We start from the raw sequence: 19,237 nt of genomic DNA, 5'->3' as shown, positions 1-19,237 counted from the left end.
TTATTTAGTAAATATTAGTGAGTCTTCTAAGACAGAGGATCTCACAACAAATTTTTTGATGGCCTCAGAGTGTTGCCACCAACTCTTACTGGTGGCTGGTCTGACAAAATTTTCCTAAAATACTTAATTAACTTTAGGAAAAACAAATAAATAAGCACATATGCATGTCCAAATCATTGTAATTTATTTATGTAGGGTTTTTTCCCCCTTGCAGACTAAATAATAAAAACAATGTGCAGTTGTATTTTGGTGTCTCAGCCCCTGCTGCCATCCCCAGCCCCCCATGGATCCCTCCCCCGCTCCCAATCACCCCCCTGCTCCCCTGGACCTCACACCCCAGGCTCATCCCACTCCATGCCTCCTGATCACAGTGCCTGGTAAGTCCGGCACTGCTGAAGCCCCATTGCCCTGGGCTGAAGCCCAGAGCGGGAGCCCTATGGCTGGAGCCGAGGGAGGGTCGAAGGGGGCCTGAAGCCTCACCAGCCGGCAGGGGAGAATGAAGCCCAGAGCCGCTCAGCTGAAGATTGGCAGGGGGAGGGGCTGAAGCATGGAGCCCACTGTCAGAGCTCCAGGGCTCAAGGAGGGGCTGAAGCCCACTTCTGGCTGAACCAGGGGAGGGGGCTGAAGCCCACCTCTGCAGTCCTGCAGCTAAAGGGGGAAAAAGGGAGGCTGAAGCCCTCCCCTGGAGCATCTGGACACTGCAGGGATGCGCTTCTGTTTGACCCCTCCCCCATCTCTACCCAGGAGGCTGTCATGGCCACAGGAAAACATGCTGGTAACCACATGTGGCCGTATTTGAGAAACACTATACTTCTGAAGATACAGCACTACCCTTAAAAGATGCAAGAATATTTTACATTTATATGTATTAGTGCATTTGGTATACTACAATATTATAAAGTGTTACTAAGCTCTATTCTTATGACACAAAGATCCACTGAAATTAAAACTTCCAGTCACCTCAAAGAGAGGCTTTTTATAGTTAAAAAAAAGAAATATACAGTGAATCTACTGGGCAAGCTGCTCAGATAGGAAAGCTCGTATTAAAAAGACATACTGGCAATCATCTTATTTTTACTTTATTAAAAAAATACTCTGCAATTCTATAGTGCTTTTCATCCAAGGATCTCAACTTCCTTATGAATTAAGCTTCATAACACCTCTCCAGTAGAAGATTATTATTCCAAGTGGGAAAACAGACATAGAAATTGAGTGACTGTCAGTGAGAAAGCCACGGTCAGACTACCCATTTCCCTGCTGCACCTACTCCATCAAAGACCACACCTCCTTACCATTGTGTTAAGCAAACTTGACTGAAATAAATACTAAATTATCTTTATTTGCAAAAATTATTACAGAGGGGAAATGCACGCATCTATCTGAGGGCAGAATTCATCCCACTAAGACTGTGTGATGTAGGCTGAAAGAATACTGTAAATGTCACTTCAAAATAACCTTCCCACAAACTCATACTCACTTGAGCATGCATCACGTATTTTAAATGATTAGTGTCTTGATTTTTTTTTTTTTCAGACTTAGCACAAGCCTGAAGCTAAGGAATTCAATTGGATTCTGGTCAAATAAAAAAAACTGATGTCAGTTTTTATCAAAGAGATTCAGATCCACATGGCCAGCCTCCGTGTCAAGTTTCCATTCCATACAATCTGAAACAGCTGAGATATGAAACCCAGGAAAATCATCATTATTAATTAATATATAGTATAAAGAGTCACCAGTATTTCATAGTAAAGAGTGCATGCCTAACAGCACGCTCAAGTGAGTATTTTCTCCAAATACAAGTAATCTGGCAGTTTATATATATAAATATTAAAACAAAAAAGAGGCCTATATGTCATTTCTAAGTGTCCTTAAACCCGGTCCACAATACAAGTTTTAACCATATTTGTAACCAGTTCTTGACATGCCTGGCTTGTGTCTATGCACCACACAGGCTGTGGCTACACCAAAGTTTAAATGAAATCTCCCGCTGTTGCAGCTCATTGCTTGTATTACTACTATGCTTGGCAAAACTGACTATTTTTTTTTAAATAATTTTGGCAGATAATACAGAGGTTTATTTTTAAGCATTTTTTTAGATTTGTATTTATTTAAATTTTCACCTTTGCAGGAAATTGTTAGGGGTGGATGGGGGGTGAGAAGAGGGTAGTGGTGGTCCAGACAATAATTATTTAATGACAGTAGATGTTGAGATTCAAAAAGTTAAAGCTACCTAAATGGCATCCCTGCTTCTGCTCCGCTAAGCCAGCATTACAACCCGCTTTATACACATTGAGAACTCTAATAAGTTCTCAAGCAGCATTTTTCTCACTTTGCCTATCTATAAATTTCAGTTACTATTGCCGGAAATATTTTTTCATCAGTTTGTGCATGTCTGGTGAAATCAACGTTTCCTGACATTTACCAATAAAAATCTAATTCTTCAAAGCATAATTATTACCAATGGTGGGAGCTCGAGTGTAGAGTGGCTGCTATCATTTTTTACACTACGCCATCTACTTTTGCTCAAAGTGGTCCTACATAACCTACAGTGATTCAAATGCTGGCAACCACTAGCACCTTGTCTATACTCCCACTGCTACTACCTACCCCTTGTGGAGTTGCATCCGTAGGAGATTTTAAGGAAAGTGCCAGAGTAGACAAGGCCACACAGGTTGACGCGCTAGTACTACGGTCTTGTCTGCACCAGGAAAATCTCTCTGCTTTTCTGCACTGGTGCAGCTCCATTGTGGAAGCTGTCGTATAGGAAAGCACAGGCACAGGCATTTTTACCACTGTGTTGTCTAACCCACACTGTCTATACCTGAAACAGTCAGCACGGCTATAGTCCTTATCTAGCCCTGACACCCCATTCATTTGGAAAAGCAGTTGCCTAGGAAAAAGCTGCAGGTTTTGATGCAGCCGAACATTCTTTTGGATTATTCAGATAATTGAGAGGATTGCTGCTCTCCATCCAAATATGGATACGTCATGCTTAACATTAGCATTAGCTGGAGAGTGCTGAGACTCCAAACAGGGAAAAAATAGCTCAAGCTATAAGATGCTCTACACAGTACCAACAGCACTTCAGGTTAAGGAACTAAATTAACAACCCTTTTTGAATGACCTTCCTTGTATACTAAATATATCTGGAAACAAACTATTTTCTATTCTTCTTTGTGCTAAACTCCCTGCAGAAGTTACAGTGTAATTTCCAAGATCTCTATAGCAGTTGATTTGTGGGCCTGTTTTGGTGGAAAGAAAAAACACAGCACTGAGACATTTTGAGGAAAGTCCACAAAAATTAAAATAGACTTTACAAATGGATTCAAGATGAAGAAAGGTAGGTTGCAATTTGAGCCAACTATCCTTAGCAATAGCAACTTGCTTAGTACATCTTATTATAAAGGAAAATTAGCCCTTAGCTAAAGAATCATTAAACACCTAGGCTTAATCCTGTAACTAGAATAGCACTTAAGATATAGCTAGTTTACCAGGATTTCACCTATGATATAAGGGAAGCAAATGGGCCACTCTTATTGGTTTAAAGTGCATCCAAGAGTTTGGAAATGAAAAGCAAAAAAAACCCCAAAACTCAACAATCTAAAATTTTAATTATGTTGTTAGTGAATAAAAACGGAGAACTCATTTTGAGGAGGGGGAAGAAAATGAAAAGAAAATGCTGGGTTGCCATTTTCAGGGCTTTGAGGAAGAAAACTCCAGAGCTTTTACCTCTTCAAAAGCAGAGGAGCAAGAAACAAATCTAATGGGGCTTGCATCCAACCCTGCTGTGAATACATTCAGGTTTCAAAAGGTAAATTGTACCAAGATATTATTCATTGTATTATGCAAACATCTAAAATGCAAAACTTCGCTCGGCAGGTTGGACAAGGCACTTGGCTTGATAGCCAGGTCTCTGGGTGCTGCTGATCCTGCCGGCTGGCAAACCATTTCCCCATGCAAGTCAGGCACCACATAGGACGACAGTAGCATTGCTGGCATTCTCCTTCGTTTGGCTCTTGGCAATTTTTAACAAGCTTGATGTTTGCATTCGTCTGCATACACCCTATACAGGGCTCCAGCTCCTATAGAAAGAGAAAAAGGGTAAAAAAGCATAACCGTATAGCAAATTATTGCTCTTCAACAACATTTACGAAGGTACTTGAAATGTAATGTTTGTTATGTATTCTCCTTCTCCCAAAAGGAAGGAAGATATATTGGGTGATATCCTGATTCCAATGAAGTTAATGGGTGTTTTTCAAGACAGCCAGGATTTCACCCTCTGGGAGTTTTCCAGCAAATTTTGTATAACTGAAAAGGACAGACTATCTGGGCATTTATCCACAGTTAGTCATGTTGGGTGTGCACCTGCAGTCCCCTTGGGAAGGTGCAGGCTGGAAGAACAGTTTTTAATGGTTTTATTAATATTAATAATTTGCATCGACATTGAGCTTTCCAGTCCAGACCCTCAAAGCATTTATGTGGTCCAGCAGATTGGGCATTAAACTGGGAGGATTAACCTGAGTTCTACTCTCAGCTTTTTCAATCATTAGTGTGGCCCTGGGCAAGTCACTTAACTAGTCAGTGCCTCACTTTGTTCATCTGTAAAATGGCCTTTCTCATACTTACCATACTTTATACAGCACTTTACTCTATAAATGAAAAGTGCCAGGTAGTATTTACAATCAAATTAGCCTCATAATTCCCCTGCAAGATATTATCTTCATTTTACAGAGGGGGAAAGCTCAGACACAGAGGGATTGAGTACATTGCTTAGAGTCACTCAGAAAGTCAGTCTCAGAGCTAGGGAGATATCCTAGATCTCCCAATTCCCATTTCTGTGTTTTAACCCCCAAATCATCATCTCTCTTTTTCAACGTAGACCATTACTTATGGATCAATTAGTATCAAACCAAAACCCATAAGCACAAATATTTTACACCTAAAGATATCACAAGCTAAAAGGACTGAAATAAAGTGATTCTCTCTCAACCCAATAGCTGTACGGTTCTGAGCCTGAAGGTTTGTTTCCATTGACACTTGGTCCTTATTATTACTGAAGAAAAGATTCAAAATATTGTTTACAATGAAAATAACATCCAGATTAGGAATCATTTCAATACATTAAAGGATAATAGCCCAGATCCATAAAGATGTTTAGGCACTTAATTTCCATTGTTTTCAAAGGACATTGGGTATTTAAAAACCTTTAAGGATCTGGGCCCAGATCTAAAGTAACTTAGCTCTTCAGAAATACAAGATGTAAGGTGTGAGACTAGCTAAGGCAAATTGTCAAGACAGGGTATGCCCATCAATTTCAATTATTAATAGGAGTTGTGACTCCAGCTCTCTAGACAACACATGGAAATGTAACTCCATCTTTTCCAAATTCCCCAGGTAAAACCCTAGCGTTGACATTACATTAAAATGAAACTCCTTATTATGATATTTCCCATCATCCCCCAAACTTAATCAATCAATGGCTTCTCTTGGAGCAAACACCAGAAAAAACAGCCAGGTTTACTTTACTAAATATTTACTGAACTGTAAGATAACTGCTATGCAAACACAGTAATCATAGAATTGACTAAGCCAGAAACTACAATTATTATAACGTCAAGTGATTAGAAACTCCTACCTGATTGCTGGGAACAGGGTATGTCTGATTAATTTCCACCAGCAATGTAAAGGTTTCCAGAAACAAGTCACTGAGGCTCTGATGGATCACAACGTTAGCTGCATTACGGATCGGAGCATGAAGTTTCTCTCGTAGTTCCCCATACTCTGAGGAGTTCAACCTAAAGAAAGGATGGAACAGAATGTCACCTCATCATCCATTTAAATAAGAAGAGAAAACTCATCTTGCTTGCTACTTTGAAGCATAACATCAAAGAAGTGAATACCTAGAAAAGTTGTGTAGCTTGGTGCAGTCTGGTATCTAGTCAGAATAAATACTCTATGGGCTTTTTTTTTTTTAATAGGTAGTAAAAGGAAAAACTTTATTTTCCTTTTCCACAGGTCAAGACAAACCCTGAAACCCTAAACCCGTTCACTCTTTTTATAATTGCTGTGGTTGGTTCATGAGGGACTATATTTTCAAAACTGGCTTCTCGTCTTGAGTGCCCAACTTGAGACACCTTTGGCTTGTTTCTTCAGAGATGCTATGCACCAACACTGCCACTGATTTCAGATGGAATTGCAGGTGTATGACACCTTGGAAAATCATGGCCAAGTTCAGTCAAGCTGGGGTTCCAAAAATTGGGACACCACAACCCCGAAGCCACTTCTGAAAATGTTGGTTTTAAGCATGCATGAAAGGGGTTAGTTTGACAATCCTGAAGGGTGAAGCCATCCCTTTAGCTACAGGGTAGATATAACCTGGATAGTTTGTGCTTCTCACACTGACCATCATCATGCCTCAACCAGACCGAGATGCAAGGCTACTAGGGCCAAAAGGGTAGTTTGGACTTCATGCCCATTCAAGTCCTTGGCTTCTCTGCCAAGACTGTCAATAGGGGCAATACAAGAGATGAATTAAAATATTACATAAAACCAAAATAAACCTTGTTCACCAGTAAGTGGAAACCAACTTACTGAATCTTTGCAGGATTTACATATGTTACCTTGTCCAGTCCTTCCCCCGCCCCATTTGCACTCACTCATTTACATCATGTCTAAATTCTAGTTTGTAAGCTCTCTGGGGCAGATATTAATTTAGTTATTGCTCCTGTCAGGCACATATCACATAGCTAGGTGCAATATAAATAAATAAATTAGGGCTGTCAATTAATTGCAGTTAATTCAGCGATTAACTAAAAAAAAGAATCGCGATTAAAAAAATGAATCGCGATTAATCGCAGTTTTAATCGCACTGTTAAACAATAGAATACCAATTGAAATGTATTAAATATTTTGGATGTTTTTCTACATTTTAATACATATTGTATTCTGTGTTGATTGAAATCAAAGTCTATATTATTTTAAAAATGATAAACAAAAGAAATAGTATTTTTCAATTCACCTCATACAAGTACTGTAGTGCAATCTCTTTGTCATGAAAGTGCAACTTACAAATGTAGATTTTTGTTACATAACTGCACTCAAAAACAAAAAAACAATGTAAAACTTCAGAGCCTACAAATCCACTCAGTCCTACTTCTTGTTCAGCCAATTGCTAAGACAAACAAGTTTGTTTATATTTACAGGAGATAATGCTGCCCTCTTCTTATTTACGTCACCAGAAAGCGAGTACAGGCGTTTGCATGGCACTTTTGTATTTACGTGCCAGATATGTTAAACATGCTCCTTCATACTTCGGCCACCATTCCAGAGCACATGCTTCCACACTGATGACGCTCATTAAAAAAATGTGTTAATTAAATTTGTGACTGAACTCCTTGGGGGAGAATTGTATGTCCCCTGCTCTGTTTTACCTGCATTCTGCCATATATTTAATGTTATAGCAGTCTCGGAGGATGACCCAGCACATGTTGTTCATGTTCAGAACACTTTCACTGCAGATCTGACAAAACGCAAAGAAGATACCAATGTCAGATTTCTAAAAATAGCTACAGCACTCGACCCAAGGTTTAAGAATCTGAAGTGCCTTCCAAATTCTGAGAGTGACAGGGTGTGGAACATGCTTTCAGAAATCTTAAAACACCACTCCGATGTGGAAACTACAGAACCTGAACCACCAAAAAAGAAAATCAACCTTCTGCTGGTAGCATCTGATTTAAATAATGAAAATGAATATGCATCAGGCTGCACGGCTTTGGATTGTTATCAAGCAGAACCTGTCATCAACATGGACCCATGTCACCTGGAATGGTGATTGAAGCATGTGCATCTGGCACGTAAATATCTTGCGACGCTGGCTACAACAGTGCCAGGAGAATGCCTGTTCTCACTTTCAGATGACATTGTAAACAAGAAGCAGGCAGCATTATCTCCTGCAAATTTATACAAATGTGTTTGTCTGAGTGATTGGATGAACAAGAAGTAGGACTGAGTGGACTTGCAAGCTCTAAAATTTTACATTGTTTTATTTTTGAATGCTTTTTTTTGTACATAATTCTACATTTGTAAGTTCAACTTTAATGGTAAAAAGATTGCACCACAGTATTTGTATTGGGTGAACTGAAAAATACTATTTCTTTTATTTTTTACAGTGCAAATACTTGTAATCAAAAATAAATATAAAGTGAGCACTGTACAATTTGTATTCTGTGTTGTAATTGAAATCAATATATTTGAAAATATGGAAAACATCCAAAAATATTTAAATAATTGGTATTCTGTTATTAGCAGTTCAATTATTAATTGTGATTATTTTTTTAATTGCTTGATAGCCCTAAAATAAATAAATAAAGAATGTTAATTAGTGCCAACCATTGTAATGCTTTGTATGAAGAATTATGGGTAACACAACTGAGTTTTCATGTTTCACATAGGCTATACCTACAACCATTAGATGGTAACAACTCTGTGTCACTACTGTCCAGCATCATTGACCGGATCCACATTCAGTTATTTTTGCTAAAGTTTCCCACTCTTGCTACCACCAGTTCAGCTCTGGAGGTGGCAGCCACAGCGGCAATGCTAGTTAAGATACGGCTCCTGATGGCCCCCATTGTTTTAAGCACTGCTCAGCACAGGTCACCACGACATGGGGCATAAAACCTGTTGCAGAGGGTAACTCGTCTATAGTAGGGCTCTCATATGTGCTATCACTGGTGGAACTGAACCTGCGGCAGCAAAAATAAGAAACTGTAGCAAAAAATGTCCTAATATAGACAAGGCCATAGAGGTAAAGGCTCTTCATCCTATTGCCAATTCTCTGAGCTACCCATGTTCTTTAACTGTCATTTTCCTTTTTAAACCTGCTCTTCCCCCATTTTGAGGCAGGATGGCGATACAGCAATTTTGCTTTAAATAGTGATGGCACAAAGGAAACATCAGGATGTGAAAGGCAATTATTGCTGGGTCTTTCTAGGAAACAGATGTCTCTAACACAAACCCCCTTCATTGGGAGAGTATTTCAGGAGCATGATAAGATCTTATTTGGCAAGTTTCAGAGTAGCAGCCGTGTTAATCTGTATTTGCAAAAAGAAAAGGAGGACTTGTGGCACCTTTGAAAGCTTATGCTCAAATAAATTGGTTAGTCTCTAAGGTGCCACAAGTACTCCTTTTCTATTTGGCAAGTGCAGTTGGCAGGGACACAACTAGTTGTTTGGTTCTGTCACAGCCAGAACTGATAAAGAATACTCATCCATTACTAGAAAGAAATCTTTCAAGGCTAAGGCTAAGCTGATTTAACAGATCAAACTCTTGTCTACAGCCATATACTGTAGTCTCTAGTAATCAGCTTTTCAGCCTTTACAAGTTAAGCTTTCACACTGATCATATGTATCTGAAAACAACACATCTTGTTTTGACTACATCTTAACTTCAGTAGACTGAGAATCATTTTGATAATTTGGTAATTTAACCTAAGGTAAAATTAATCCTGCCTCAGCAGAGGGGGCTGGACTAACGGAGCCCTACAGTTCTATTATATTTTAATGTAGGGCTGCAATCACACTGAATATTACTCCATTCAAGTTACAATATGTAGGAGTCTGTAAAAAATAAAAAAGGAAAAGTTCATGAGGACTGCACCTAGGAGATACTTTAAATGAGACATTCTTGGGATAACATGCATATTCATAATGTGCTGGCTAGAATGTGTGTCACCACTGCCCTTGGCTGAATGGAATCACATCTGCTCAAGTGTTTGTGATGCTACCTTCTGGTGGCTGCAGACTACAGAGTGGATAAATGCCCTAACCCCCAATGTTTTCTGAAAGCTCAGGAGGAGAATCAGCTGCACCTGGGAGAAGGGTTTAATGGGCAGGAAGTGGGGTTAACTGGAGCAGCAGGATTGTGAAGTACTGGAGAGCAAACTAGTGGTGCACAGAGCTTCAGCAGCACACAGATGCAGGAAGCCTTGCAGTGGCTGAAGAAGCACAAAAAGTGGGATACTAGGAACAGAAAGGGAAGCCCAAGTGTTGTTTAGAACCGCTGGCCAGCTGCAAGATGGTAGAAACTGGGGCTGGGCCTGAGGGTCAATGGAGAGATATGTAAGAGAAACTGAAAAAAAAAAAATCAATCACCTATGTGCGAAAGGCATGATACAGTCCTTTGGAGAGCTACTCCAGTGCACTACTAAATGAAGAATTATAGCTAAAGGTAATATTGCTGATAGCAAGTAGAGGTATTCCTTCAGTGCAAACGGTAGAGGCCTGTGTGTTCAGGGCAGAAGGTCCTAGGTTCTCATGTTGAATATGTGTGATGTCAATTTTTACAAAAACTTTCCACTGTTGCTAACAATGGTGCAACTCAGTCTGTGGGTATGTACCTATACTGCACACAGGGGGAAGGGGAAATGTTGTCCGATGCCCTATTATGACTTAGTTATGTTACATCTACATTATACCTCTGGAGGTTTGCTATTTCTGCATTTTCTTATTACAAGAACTTTCTGACTTTACAAAAACTATTCTTGGTACTAGTTTATTTAGGAAAAGGAAGGCCCTGATATTTCTTTGGAAAAAATTACCAAGATAAGTGTAAAAAGAAAAGGAGTACTTGTGGCACCTTAGAGACTAACAAATTTATTAGAGCATAAGCTTTCGTGAGCTACAGCTCACTTCATCGGATGCATTTGGTGGAAAAATTTGCCACAAGTACTCCTTTTCTTTTTGCGAATACAGACTAACACGGCTGCTACTCTGAAACCAAGATAAGTGTCTGATTCTTAACAGTGGATGTGACTTTACTATTGCCTCATTAAAACACAATTGAAATAATCAGCTAATGAATAATCTTTATGTCACCACCTTCAAATTCCTACACACATTTGACCCTCCCTACTTATACCTTTGTCAAGGATTGCATTGGGCTCCTCCCTTCCCCCCACAATCTCCACAGTTCTGCAAATGTTCCAGCTTTGTCAGCTTTTCACAATCACCCTTGTGCCTTCTTCCATGCTTCCTATGACCTCCTTGAGCTATCCTGCAAGGATCCTGCCTGGTCCACTTTTAAATCTCTCTTAGACACACCTCTGTCATGCAGTAAGTCAAGTTGATTTGTATATAGGTTGTCCATTACTGTGGCCTTTTCCTTAAACTCTGTCTACTTAAAAAGAAAAGGAGTACTTGTGGCACCTTAGCGACTAACAAATTTATTTGAGCATAAGCTTTCGTGAGCTACAGCTCACATCTTATGCTCAAATAAATTTGTTAGTCTCTAAGGTGCCACAAGTACTCCTTTTCTTTTTGCGAATACAGACTAACACGGCTGCTACTCTGAAATCTGTCTACTTAACTGTCCTTATACTAAGCTCCTAGAAGTAGGGACCATCTGTTTTCAGTGTCTGGCGGATGCCACTGTAAATAAATAATACATTGAAATTGATGGATTAGTATCTTAGATCAGGCCTGAATATATCTGCTATTCTAGTTTAGACTTCAGAGCCCTCTGACATTTACGATTTAGTCTGTCAGTCATATCCACAGTCTGTCCCACAGACTAGAAGCTTACAGATTCAGCCATGCAAATGGACACTGTCAGCTACCTTTTCAAATATATAGTTTTAAATATCCTTTTAGAAGCATGAATAAAAACAAACAACAGGGCTTTGTTTGTTTACTCACTCCTTTGTAAGACAGCATTACTAAGGATTTCAGCATCACTAAAAATAGCCTTTGTTAACTACATTTTGCTGCAGAACTGTAGGTTCATCTAGCTCCTACATAAACAGTGACTTGAAAAACAAAAACAGCAATAGAGAGGAACAACATAGAAAACAGAAAATAGGCATTTACAATCCAGAGGACATTCACAAAGAACATAAGAATGGCCATACTGGGTCAGACCAATGGTCCATCTAGCCCAGGATCCTGTCTTCCGACAGTGGCCAATGCCAGGTGCCCCAGAGGGAATGAACAGATCAGATAGTCATCAACTGATCCATCCCCTGCCCTGCCCCCTTTCCCAGCTTTTGGCAAACAGAGGCTAGGGACACCATCCCTGTTCATCCTGGCTAACAGCCATTGATGGACTTATCCTCTATGAACTTCTCTAGTTCTGTTTTGAACCCTGTTAGTGTCTTGACCTTCACAACATCTTCTGGCTGGGAGTTCCACTGGTTGACTGCGTGTTATGTGAAGAAATACTTCCTTTTGTTTGTTTTAAGCCTGCTGTCTATTGATTTCATTTGGTGACCCATAGTTCTTGTGTTATGAGGAGTAAAATAACACTTCCTTATTTACTTCACACCAGTTATGATTTTATAGGCTTCCATTACATCCCCCCCTTAGTCATTTATTTTCCAAGCTGAAAAGTTCCAGTCTTATTATTCTCTCCTTATATGGAAACTAGCAGGATTTTAAATTTAAATAAGGTGAAATTTGGGGTCAAAACTACTTGTCCACTTCTCTTTAAATTAGGCTTGTTTGCAATATGTCACTGTGAAAACACAACCACAGTTCGTAAGGGTATGTATGTCTCAAAGGAAGAGAGAAATCATGGATGAATCATGGCTAATTTTGCTAGATTTTTATCACAATTTTGACAGGAGATTTTCCCTTGTTCCCTCTTCTCCCCCATCCCTCACCCATAGTTCTTCTAGTGGCTTTGCTCTCCCTCTTTAACCTGCTCTGGGAATGAGTAACTTGTTCCTCTGATTGGCCAATATGCCCTCATTGCCTTACAGAGTAGCAATCTCCCTGAACAGCATTTTTCCCTGCACCGTGACAGGGCTAGACACAACTTTCTCTGTCGGCAGTGAAGAGGAGGTGTCAACACCCTAAAAGTTTTGGGATCTGTCACAGCAGCAGCAGATATGACACATGCACTTCCCTATCCATCATCAAATGGCATATACTATACACGGCATAACATTTCAAGGTTAACTTGTTTTACCGGATATCAAAAGCTTTCACATAGGGATTAATACTGGCAACACGGATGGTGAGGAACTGCACAGGCACGTTTGAATCAGGTGACAGTTCGTGTTGTCTGGAATCTGTCACTGTCATATGAATGTCCTGCTGTTGGGCAACATGTAAACTGTAAGTGGTCACTTTAATCACCCAGGTGTCCGTAACAATCACCCTTGCTCCCGGTGCTCCAGTAGCAAACTTGTCAATCCTCCTGAATTCTGTATTGATGGAAGAAGCCACTGCCCGCCAACCAGACTGTGGAAGAGCATGAAAGGCAAGTGTCCGAGCTAAAGGATGGTTATCCCAGCCATTCCGTGACCAGTAATATGCCAGGATGCCAGTGACTGTTGGAGCAAGAACAGCCAGCAAGAAGAATATTTTCCAGCTTTCTGAGGCCTGGTAAAAATAGAAAAGCTGCTTCTCTGGTGCTGCAAAGCACATGCCAATGTAATAACCTGCAAAGAAAGATATTTGCTTTCAGAAGACAATAGAATATACACACACATTCACACTAATTGATCTTATAGTTCATCTGGCGGGTGTGCTCAACTCTGGGTAACTTGTTTTTTTTGTTTTTTTTTAGGGTTCAATTCCAACTTTCCTAGCCTGAGTCTTTAGAAGACATTTATTTTTACGTAAGTTATACAGTTAGACAGGAAGGTCATTACAGTTTGCTGAGTAAATAAACCCATATCCCTATATAACATATAGTCAAACATAGCCAACTGGGAGTTACCGAGAATAAAAGTAAAGTGGTATGTATATAATATGCAGGTCCCAGAGATAGAATTAACCCCATTATTTAAAATTTCACAGTTTGGGTTTTTTTTTAAACTTTATAATAAATGGCACTGCACTACCACCCTGTACTGCCTTTCTGTGCTTGCTTCCTTCCCTCTCTGGGGTTAGTTAATCCTGCCAGAGCAGGTCTTCTGATGACAACAACAGACAGAGGGACAGTGGTTCAGCTGATTGGTTCAGTTTCACAATTCACATGCAGATGTAACTCACAAGTATGAAATTACAAGATTTCTCCTCCCACAATGGATTACTTTGTTTAACACTACAGCTCAAGTATTATATATGTTCACTTACACTGCTTTATTAGAGTGGTTTAGATATACAGGGAACCATGGTTGGGGTGAATGCAAGACTGTCTTTATTTTCTGTTTACACAGAATTTTACCTCCCTACAACATGCTCCCTAGGGGCCACCCTCAATAGCGGCTCTAAGCGTTCACATCTAATGCCCCAAGCAGAACCTCGCTATTTGCACCATTTGCTGGGAAACCCATTTTTGATTACTTCATAATTTGCAGAATCTGATGATCAGTCAGTTAAAAGGTGCTATAATTTATAGTATTTTTTCATTGACATGTAGTTTTGTTTTATTTATAATATTCTGTAATGTCTGAGTAAATATTCTAATAGTGAATTTTTATAAAACAATGAATTCTTAGTAATACCAGATCTCACTAGAGCTGATATTAGATCTCCACTCATAGGCAGAGCAAGACCATTGTTATTTTGGTGCAAATTAATGAGGCTCTGATGCATATGAAGGAACTGCTTTACCTCACAAGTACTTCAGATGTGTTTGTGGATTTGCTAAAGAGACAGAAGCATGTAAAGACACTGAAGCCATAGACAATCCCTCAACCTTCAAGATCTGGTTCTTGCCTTCCTTCAGCTCACACAGCCATACCCATGTCAAGGGGACACAATAGAGCAAATATTTCAAACTCAGTGCAGACAAGGCTACATTCAGTAAAGAAGTGGGGATACAAATCACAGCAAGCGAAAGAGATGAGAAGGGGAAACCACACTGTCAGGAGATTGACTAAATGATGACACACCAGGGTCCAAGCTTTCCGCACAGTCACTGCTAACTGAAGGTGCAACAGGACAGTCTGACAGCAGAGACTGTACAAATACCTATTTTAATTTGCTGTCACCTTCTTCCTCCTTCTCCATCCCCTCAGTTCTTACCACACAACCTAGGTATTATCCCCCCACCCCCTTCACCACAGCCCCCTGGCTATTTCCCTCCATCCCCTCTCCTCAAGCTATACTCCCCATTCTCCATAGTTCCTTGGTTAATCTCTTCCAACCCCCGAACTGTTCTCCTGCCTGCCCATCCTCCCACCCTTTCCTACAGCCCCCTCGCTATCCTTTCCCACTCCCTTTTTCTCCTCCCCCTGGCTACTCTCCCCCACCACTTTCCCCCTCCTTTCACCAACCGCCCCCCTGCTACTCTCCCCCACCCCTATAGCCCCTTGGCTACTCTCCCCCACCATCTTCCCGTTCCTCCCCCCGGCCACTCTGGCTCCAGCCCTTCCCCACAGCCCCTCCTTCCCCCCCGGCCACTCTGAACCCAGCCCTTCCCCACAGCCCCCCGGCCACTCTGCCCCCAACCCTTCCCCACAGCTCCCCCGGCCACTCTGCCCCCAACCCTTCCCCACAGCCCCCCCTTTCCCCCCCGGCCACTCTGGCCCCAGCCCTTCCCCACAGCCCCCCCTTCCCCTCTGTCCCCAGCCCTTCCCCACAGCCCCCCCTTCCCCCCCGGCCACTCTGCCCCCAGCCCTTCCCCCCAGCCCCCCCTTCCCCCCAGCCACTCTGCCCCCAGCCCTTCCCCACAGCCCCCCCTTCCCCCCGGCCACTCTGCCCCCAGCCCTTCCCCACAGCCCCCCCTTCCCCCCCGGCCACTCTGCCCCCAGCCCTTCCCCACAGCCCCCCCTTTCCCCCCCGGCCACTCTGCCCCCAGCCCTTCCCCACAGCCCCCCCTTTCCCCCCCGGCCACTCTTCCCCCAGCCCTTCCCCACAGCCCCCCCTTTCCCCCCCGGCCACTCTGCCCCCAGCCCTTCCCCACAGCCCCCCCTTTCCCCCCCGGCCACTCTGCCCCCAGCCCTTCCCCACAGCCCCCCTTCCCCCCCGGCCACTCTGCCCCAGCCCTTCCCCACAGCCCCTCCTTCCCCCCGGCCACTCTGCCCCAGCCCTTCCCGACAGCCCCCCGGCCACTCTGGCCCCAGCCCTTCCCCACAGCCCCCCTTCCCCCCCGGCCACTCTGCCCCAGCCCTTCCCCACAGCCCCCCTTCCCCCCCGGCCACTCTGCCCCAGCCCTTCCCGACAGCCCCCCGGCCACTCTGCCCCCAGCCTTTCCCCACAGCCCCCCGGCCACTCTGCCCCCAACCCTTCCCCACAGCTCCCCCGGCCACTCTGCCCCCAACCCTTCCCCACAGCCCCCCTTCCCCCCCCCGGCCACTCTGCCCCCAGCCCTTCCCCACAGCCCCCCTTCCCCCCTTGCCACTCTGCCCCCAGCCCTTCCCCACAGCCCCCCTTCCCCCCCGGCCACTCTGCCCCAGCCCTTCCCCACAGCCCCTCCTTCCCCCCCGGCCACTCTGCCCCCAGCCCTTCCCACAGCCCCCCCTTCCCCCCGGCCACTCTGCCCCAGCCCTTCCCCACAGCCCCCCTTCCCCCCGGCCCCTCTGCCCCCAGCCCTTCCCCACAGCCCCTCCTTCCCCCCCGGCCACTCTGCCCCCAGCCCTTCCCCACAGCCCCCCCTTCCCCCCCGGCCACTCTGCCCCAGCCCTTCCCCACAGCCCCCCTTCCCCCCGGCCCCTCTGCCCCCAGCCCTTCCCCACAGCCCCCCCTTCCCCCCGGCCCCTCTGCCCCCAGCCCTTCCCCGCAGCTGCTTCCCCCAGCCCCCCTCACCGAGCGGCAGCAGGCCGTGGGCCAGCATGGTGCCCGTGCTCCTCCGCAGGTGGTAGTGGACGAAGGCCGCGTCCTCGCTGCCCAGCCAGCCGGCCAGCAGGTTCTGCACGGTGAGCCCGGCCGAGCGGAACTCGTTGGGGGTGAACACGAAGCAGACGGCGAACACCAGGTAGGCCAGCGTGAAGGTCACGGCGGGGCTGTCCATGGCCCCGGCCCGGCCCGCTCCACACGCGGCTCCGAGTCCGCCCGCGCCCGGCCCCGGCCCCGGCCCCGGCCCCCGGGGCAGAGGAAGTTGTGCGGCGAGACAGAAGGCGGCGATCCCCGGCGCGGCCTCCGCCCAGCGGGGAGACCAGCCCCCAGCGGAGCCGGCGCGGGACCGTCCTGCGGGCGGCAAAGCACGGAGAGGCCCCGGCGGCTTGTGGGCCTGTCCCCGGGCCGCGAGCAGCCTTCCCGGCCCGCCGCCAACGCCAGCTCGGCTTTCGGGTGCGGCTGTCCGGGTCCCAGCCCCCGCGACGCGAGCCTTGAACACGTAACCGGCTCCGGAGCCAGGTAGCCGAAGTGCTCCCCACAAGCAGCGGGGCTGCTGGGCTTTGCATCGGAAAAAACGTCACGACGATCGGTCCCTTGATTTTTCACAAAGGGCCGTGGCCATTTCACCCCGGGGGGGGGGGGTTGTCCTGCGTGCCCCGGTTACTGCCCGGGGGGCTGTTGTAATTCCCTACTAGCCTGGGGCTGAGTCAGTTCCTCCGCTGAATGCATCCGATGAAGGGAGCTGTAGCTCACGAAAGCTTATGCGCTAATAAATTTGTTAGTCTCTAAGGTGCCACAAGTACTCCTTTTCTTTTTTCCTCTGCTGAGAAGCCAACAGCAGGAGCTCTGGTCCCAGGGGCTCGACAAGGGACTGGCCGCAGGGGATCGATCCTGATACGGATTCCCCTGGTCTTTCCAACTTGGGCACCTAACTTTAGGCAACCAGATCTAGAGGTGCCCACCATTGCTAGCTCCCACTGACTTAAATGGGAGCTTTGAGTGCTCAGCACCTCTGAGGATTAGAAAAGGAGTAGTTGTGGCACCTGAGCGACTCACAAATTTATTTGAGGATAAGCTTTCGTGAGCTTTCATCGGATGCAGTGAGCTGTAGCTCACGAAAGCTTTTGCTCAAATAAATTTGTGAGTCTCTCAGGTGCCACAAGTACTCCTTTTCTTTTTGCGAATACAGACTAACACAGCTGCTACTCTGAAATCTGAGAGTTAGGCCACTTTTAATTTTAGTATTTTACGGGCTGAGCTAAAAATGGTAAGGGCTACTCTAAATTCTAAACCAGCTAACTATTAATGTGCAGATAGAGTCCCTGGGAAGGCATTGGAATTTCATACAGGTGTATTAGTCTCTAAGGTGCCACAAGTACTCCCTTTCTTTTTTGCGAATACAGACTAACACGGCTGCTACTCTGAAATCTGTAGGACTGGGGCCCATGAGTGAACAAACCTTCCTCTGGGCCTCTTGGTGTGTTTGTGTTGTCTGTCTACTTAGATTGTGAGCAGGGACTGTCTCTTAATATGTGTTTGTACATTGCCAAGCCAAGTGAGGCCAAGACCCTTTGGGTACTATTGTAATGCAATCGTAACTAATAACATCAGAAGGAATAAGTCTTTTTTTCTTCTACAGCATCAAAGTGCACTGTCTGCACTTCATAATAATCATTAACACTTTCTATTAAAAAACAGAGAAAAACTGCATAACTCCAGATGTATAACAGAAAGAGCATAATTCAGTGTTGTAATCTGCCATTAAATAAATAATAATAAACTCCTCCCAAATGGGTACAGGGTATCAAATACACTGTGGAGCCCTAAGTGACGAGAATTCTTGGTCCTTTTTACACTTTGGCAACACTTGTCTTGAATGACTTTGTTGTGCCTAGAAAAATATACTGAAATTAAACTGAATTTGTATGCGTTTTACTATGTGGCAGCTGTTACTCTGTCTAATATAGGATGTGAAGTAGCCTTTCTGACAGAAGAAGTCTCACTGAGAGAAACTAAGAACAGTTTTAGCAGGTGGGATAGATTAGCAGGCTCAACAATAAATAAATAAACAGGGGAGGCCGGGTAGGGTAAATTTTCCCTTTGTGGGTTTATTCTTGAGGATATTAGGTGCAGAACCTCAACAGTATTTAGGTGCCTAACTCCCATTGAAATAAATGGGAGTTAGGTGCCTAAATATCTTTGATGATCTGGACCTTAGAAGTACAGGGGGCCTTAGAAGTACAGAATACAACAAGGAGAGACAATTGGTTTATCTGAGCAGGCGGAAAAAAGCACTGCAACAATCAGGGGGGCTGAATGTGAGGATTAAGTCAATAGAACTGTATGTGGTTTTGATTGCCTATGTGGATCCCTTTACAGGGATCCCTTTTCATATGCTGTGTATTTATACCACTCTACTGTATTTTCCACTCCATGCATCTGATGAAGTGAGTTTTAGCCCATGAAAGCTTGTGCCCAAATACATTTGTTAGTCTCTAAGGTGACACAAGGAC

At 44.2% G+C, this 19,237-nt stretch overlaps 2 protein-coding genes across 6 annotated transcripts in view; one reads left to right on the top strand and one right to left on the bottom strand.

Annotated features, from left to right (window-relative positions):
- Positions 1-1,063: 1,063 nt before the first annotated feature.
- TMEM129 (transmembrane protein 129, E3 ubiquitin ligase) lies at positions 1,064-17,421 on the bottom strand. Of its 2 annotated transcripts, XM_038398361.2 has the most exons (4): positions 16,695-16,951; positions 12,964-13,438; positions 5,636-5,795; positions 1,064-4,082 (listed from the first exon to the last, which is right to left on the bottom strand). In XM_038398361.2, the coding sequence occupies exons 1-4, from the start codon at positions 16,897-16,899 to the stop codon at positions 3,834-3,836; spliced, it is 1,089 nt and encodes a 362-aa protein (XP_038254289.1). In that variant the 5' UTR covers positions 16,900-16,951; the 3' UTR covers positions 1,064-3,833. The 2 variants fall into 2 exon arrangements, with proteins under 2 accessions (XP_038254289.1, XP_043368585.1); XM_043512650.1 differs by lacking the exon at positions 12,964-13,438 and having other exon boundaries at positions 16,695-17,421.
- TACC3 (transforming acidic coiled-coil containing protein 3) overlaps positions 16,725-19,237 on the top strand; it is a 34,847-nt gene continuing 32,334 nt past the window's right edge. For 2 of the 4 annotated variants that reach the window (XM_043512646.1, XM_038398355.2), the window contains exon 1: positions 16,725-16,863. The gene's annotated coding sequence lies outside the window, so the exon portion shown is untranslated. Of the gene's footprint in view, positions 16,864-17,110; positions 17,244-19,237 lie in introns of those variants that run through there. The other 2 variants (XM_038398359.2, XM_038398356.2) reach the window with 1 other exon arrangement.

This window comes from Dermochelys coriacea, chromosome 4, assembly GCF_009764565.3.
Source record: "Dermochelys coriacea isolate rDerCor1 chromosome 4, rDerCor1.pri.v4, whole genome shotgun sequence".
NCBI lineage: Eukaryota > Metazoa > Chordata > Testudines > Dermochelyidae > Dermochelys > Dermochelys coriacea.
Note: the sequence above shows the minus strand (reverse complement) of the source record. Positions and strands in the feature narration are given on the sequence as shown.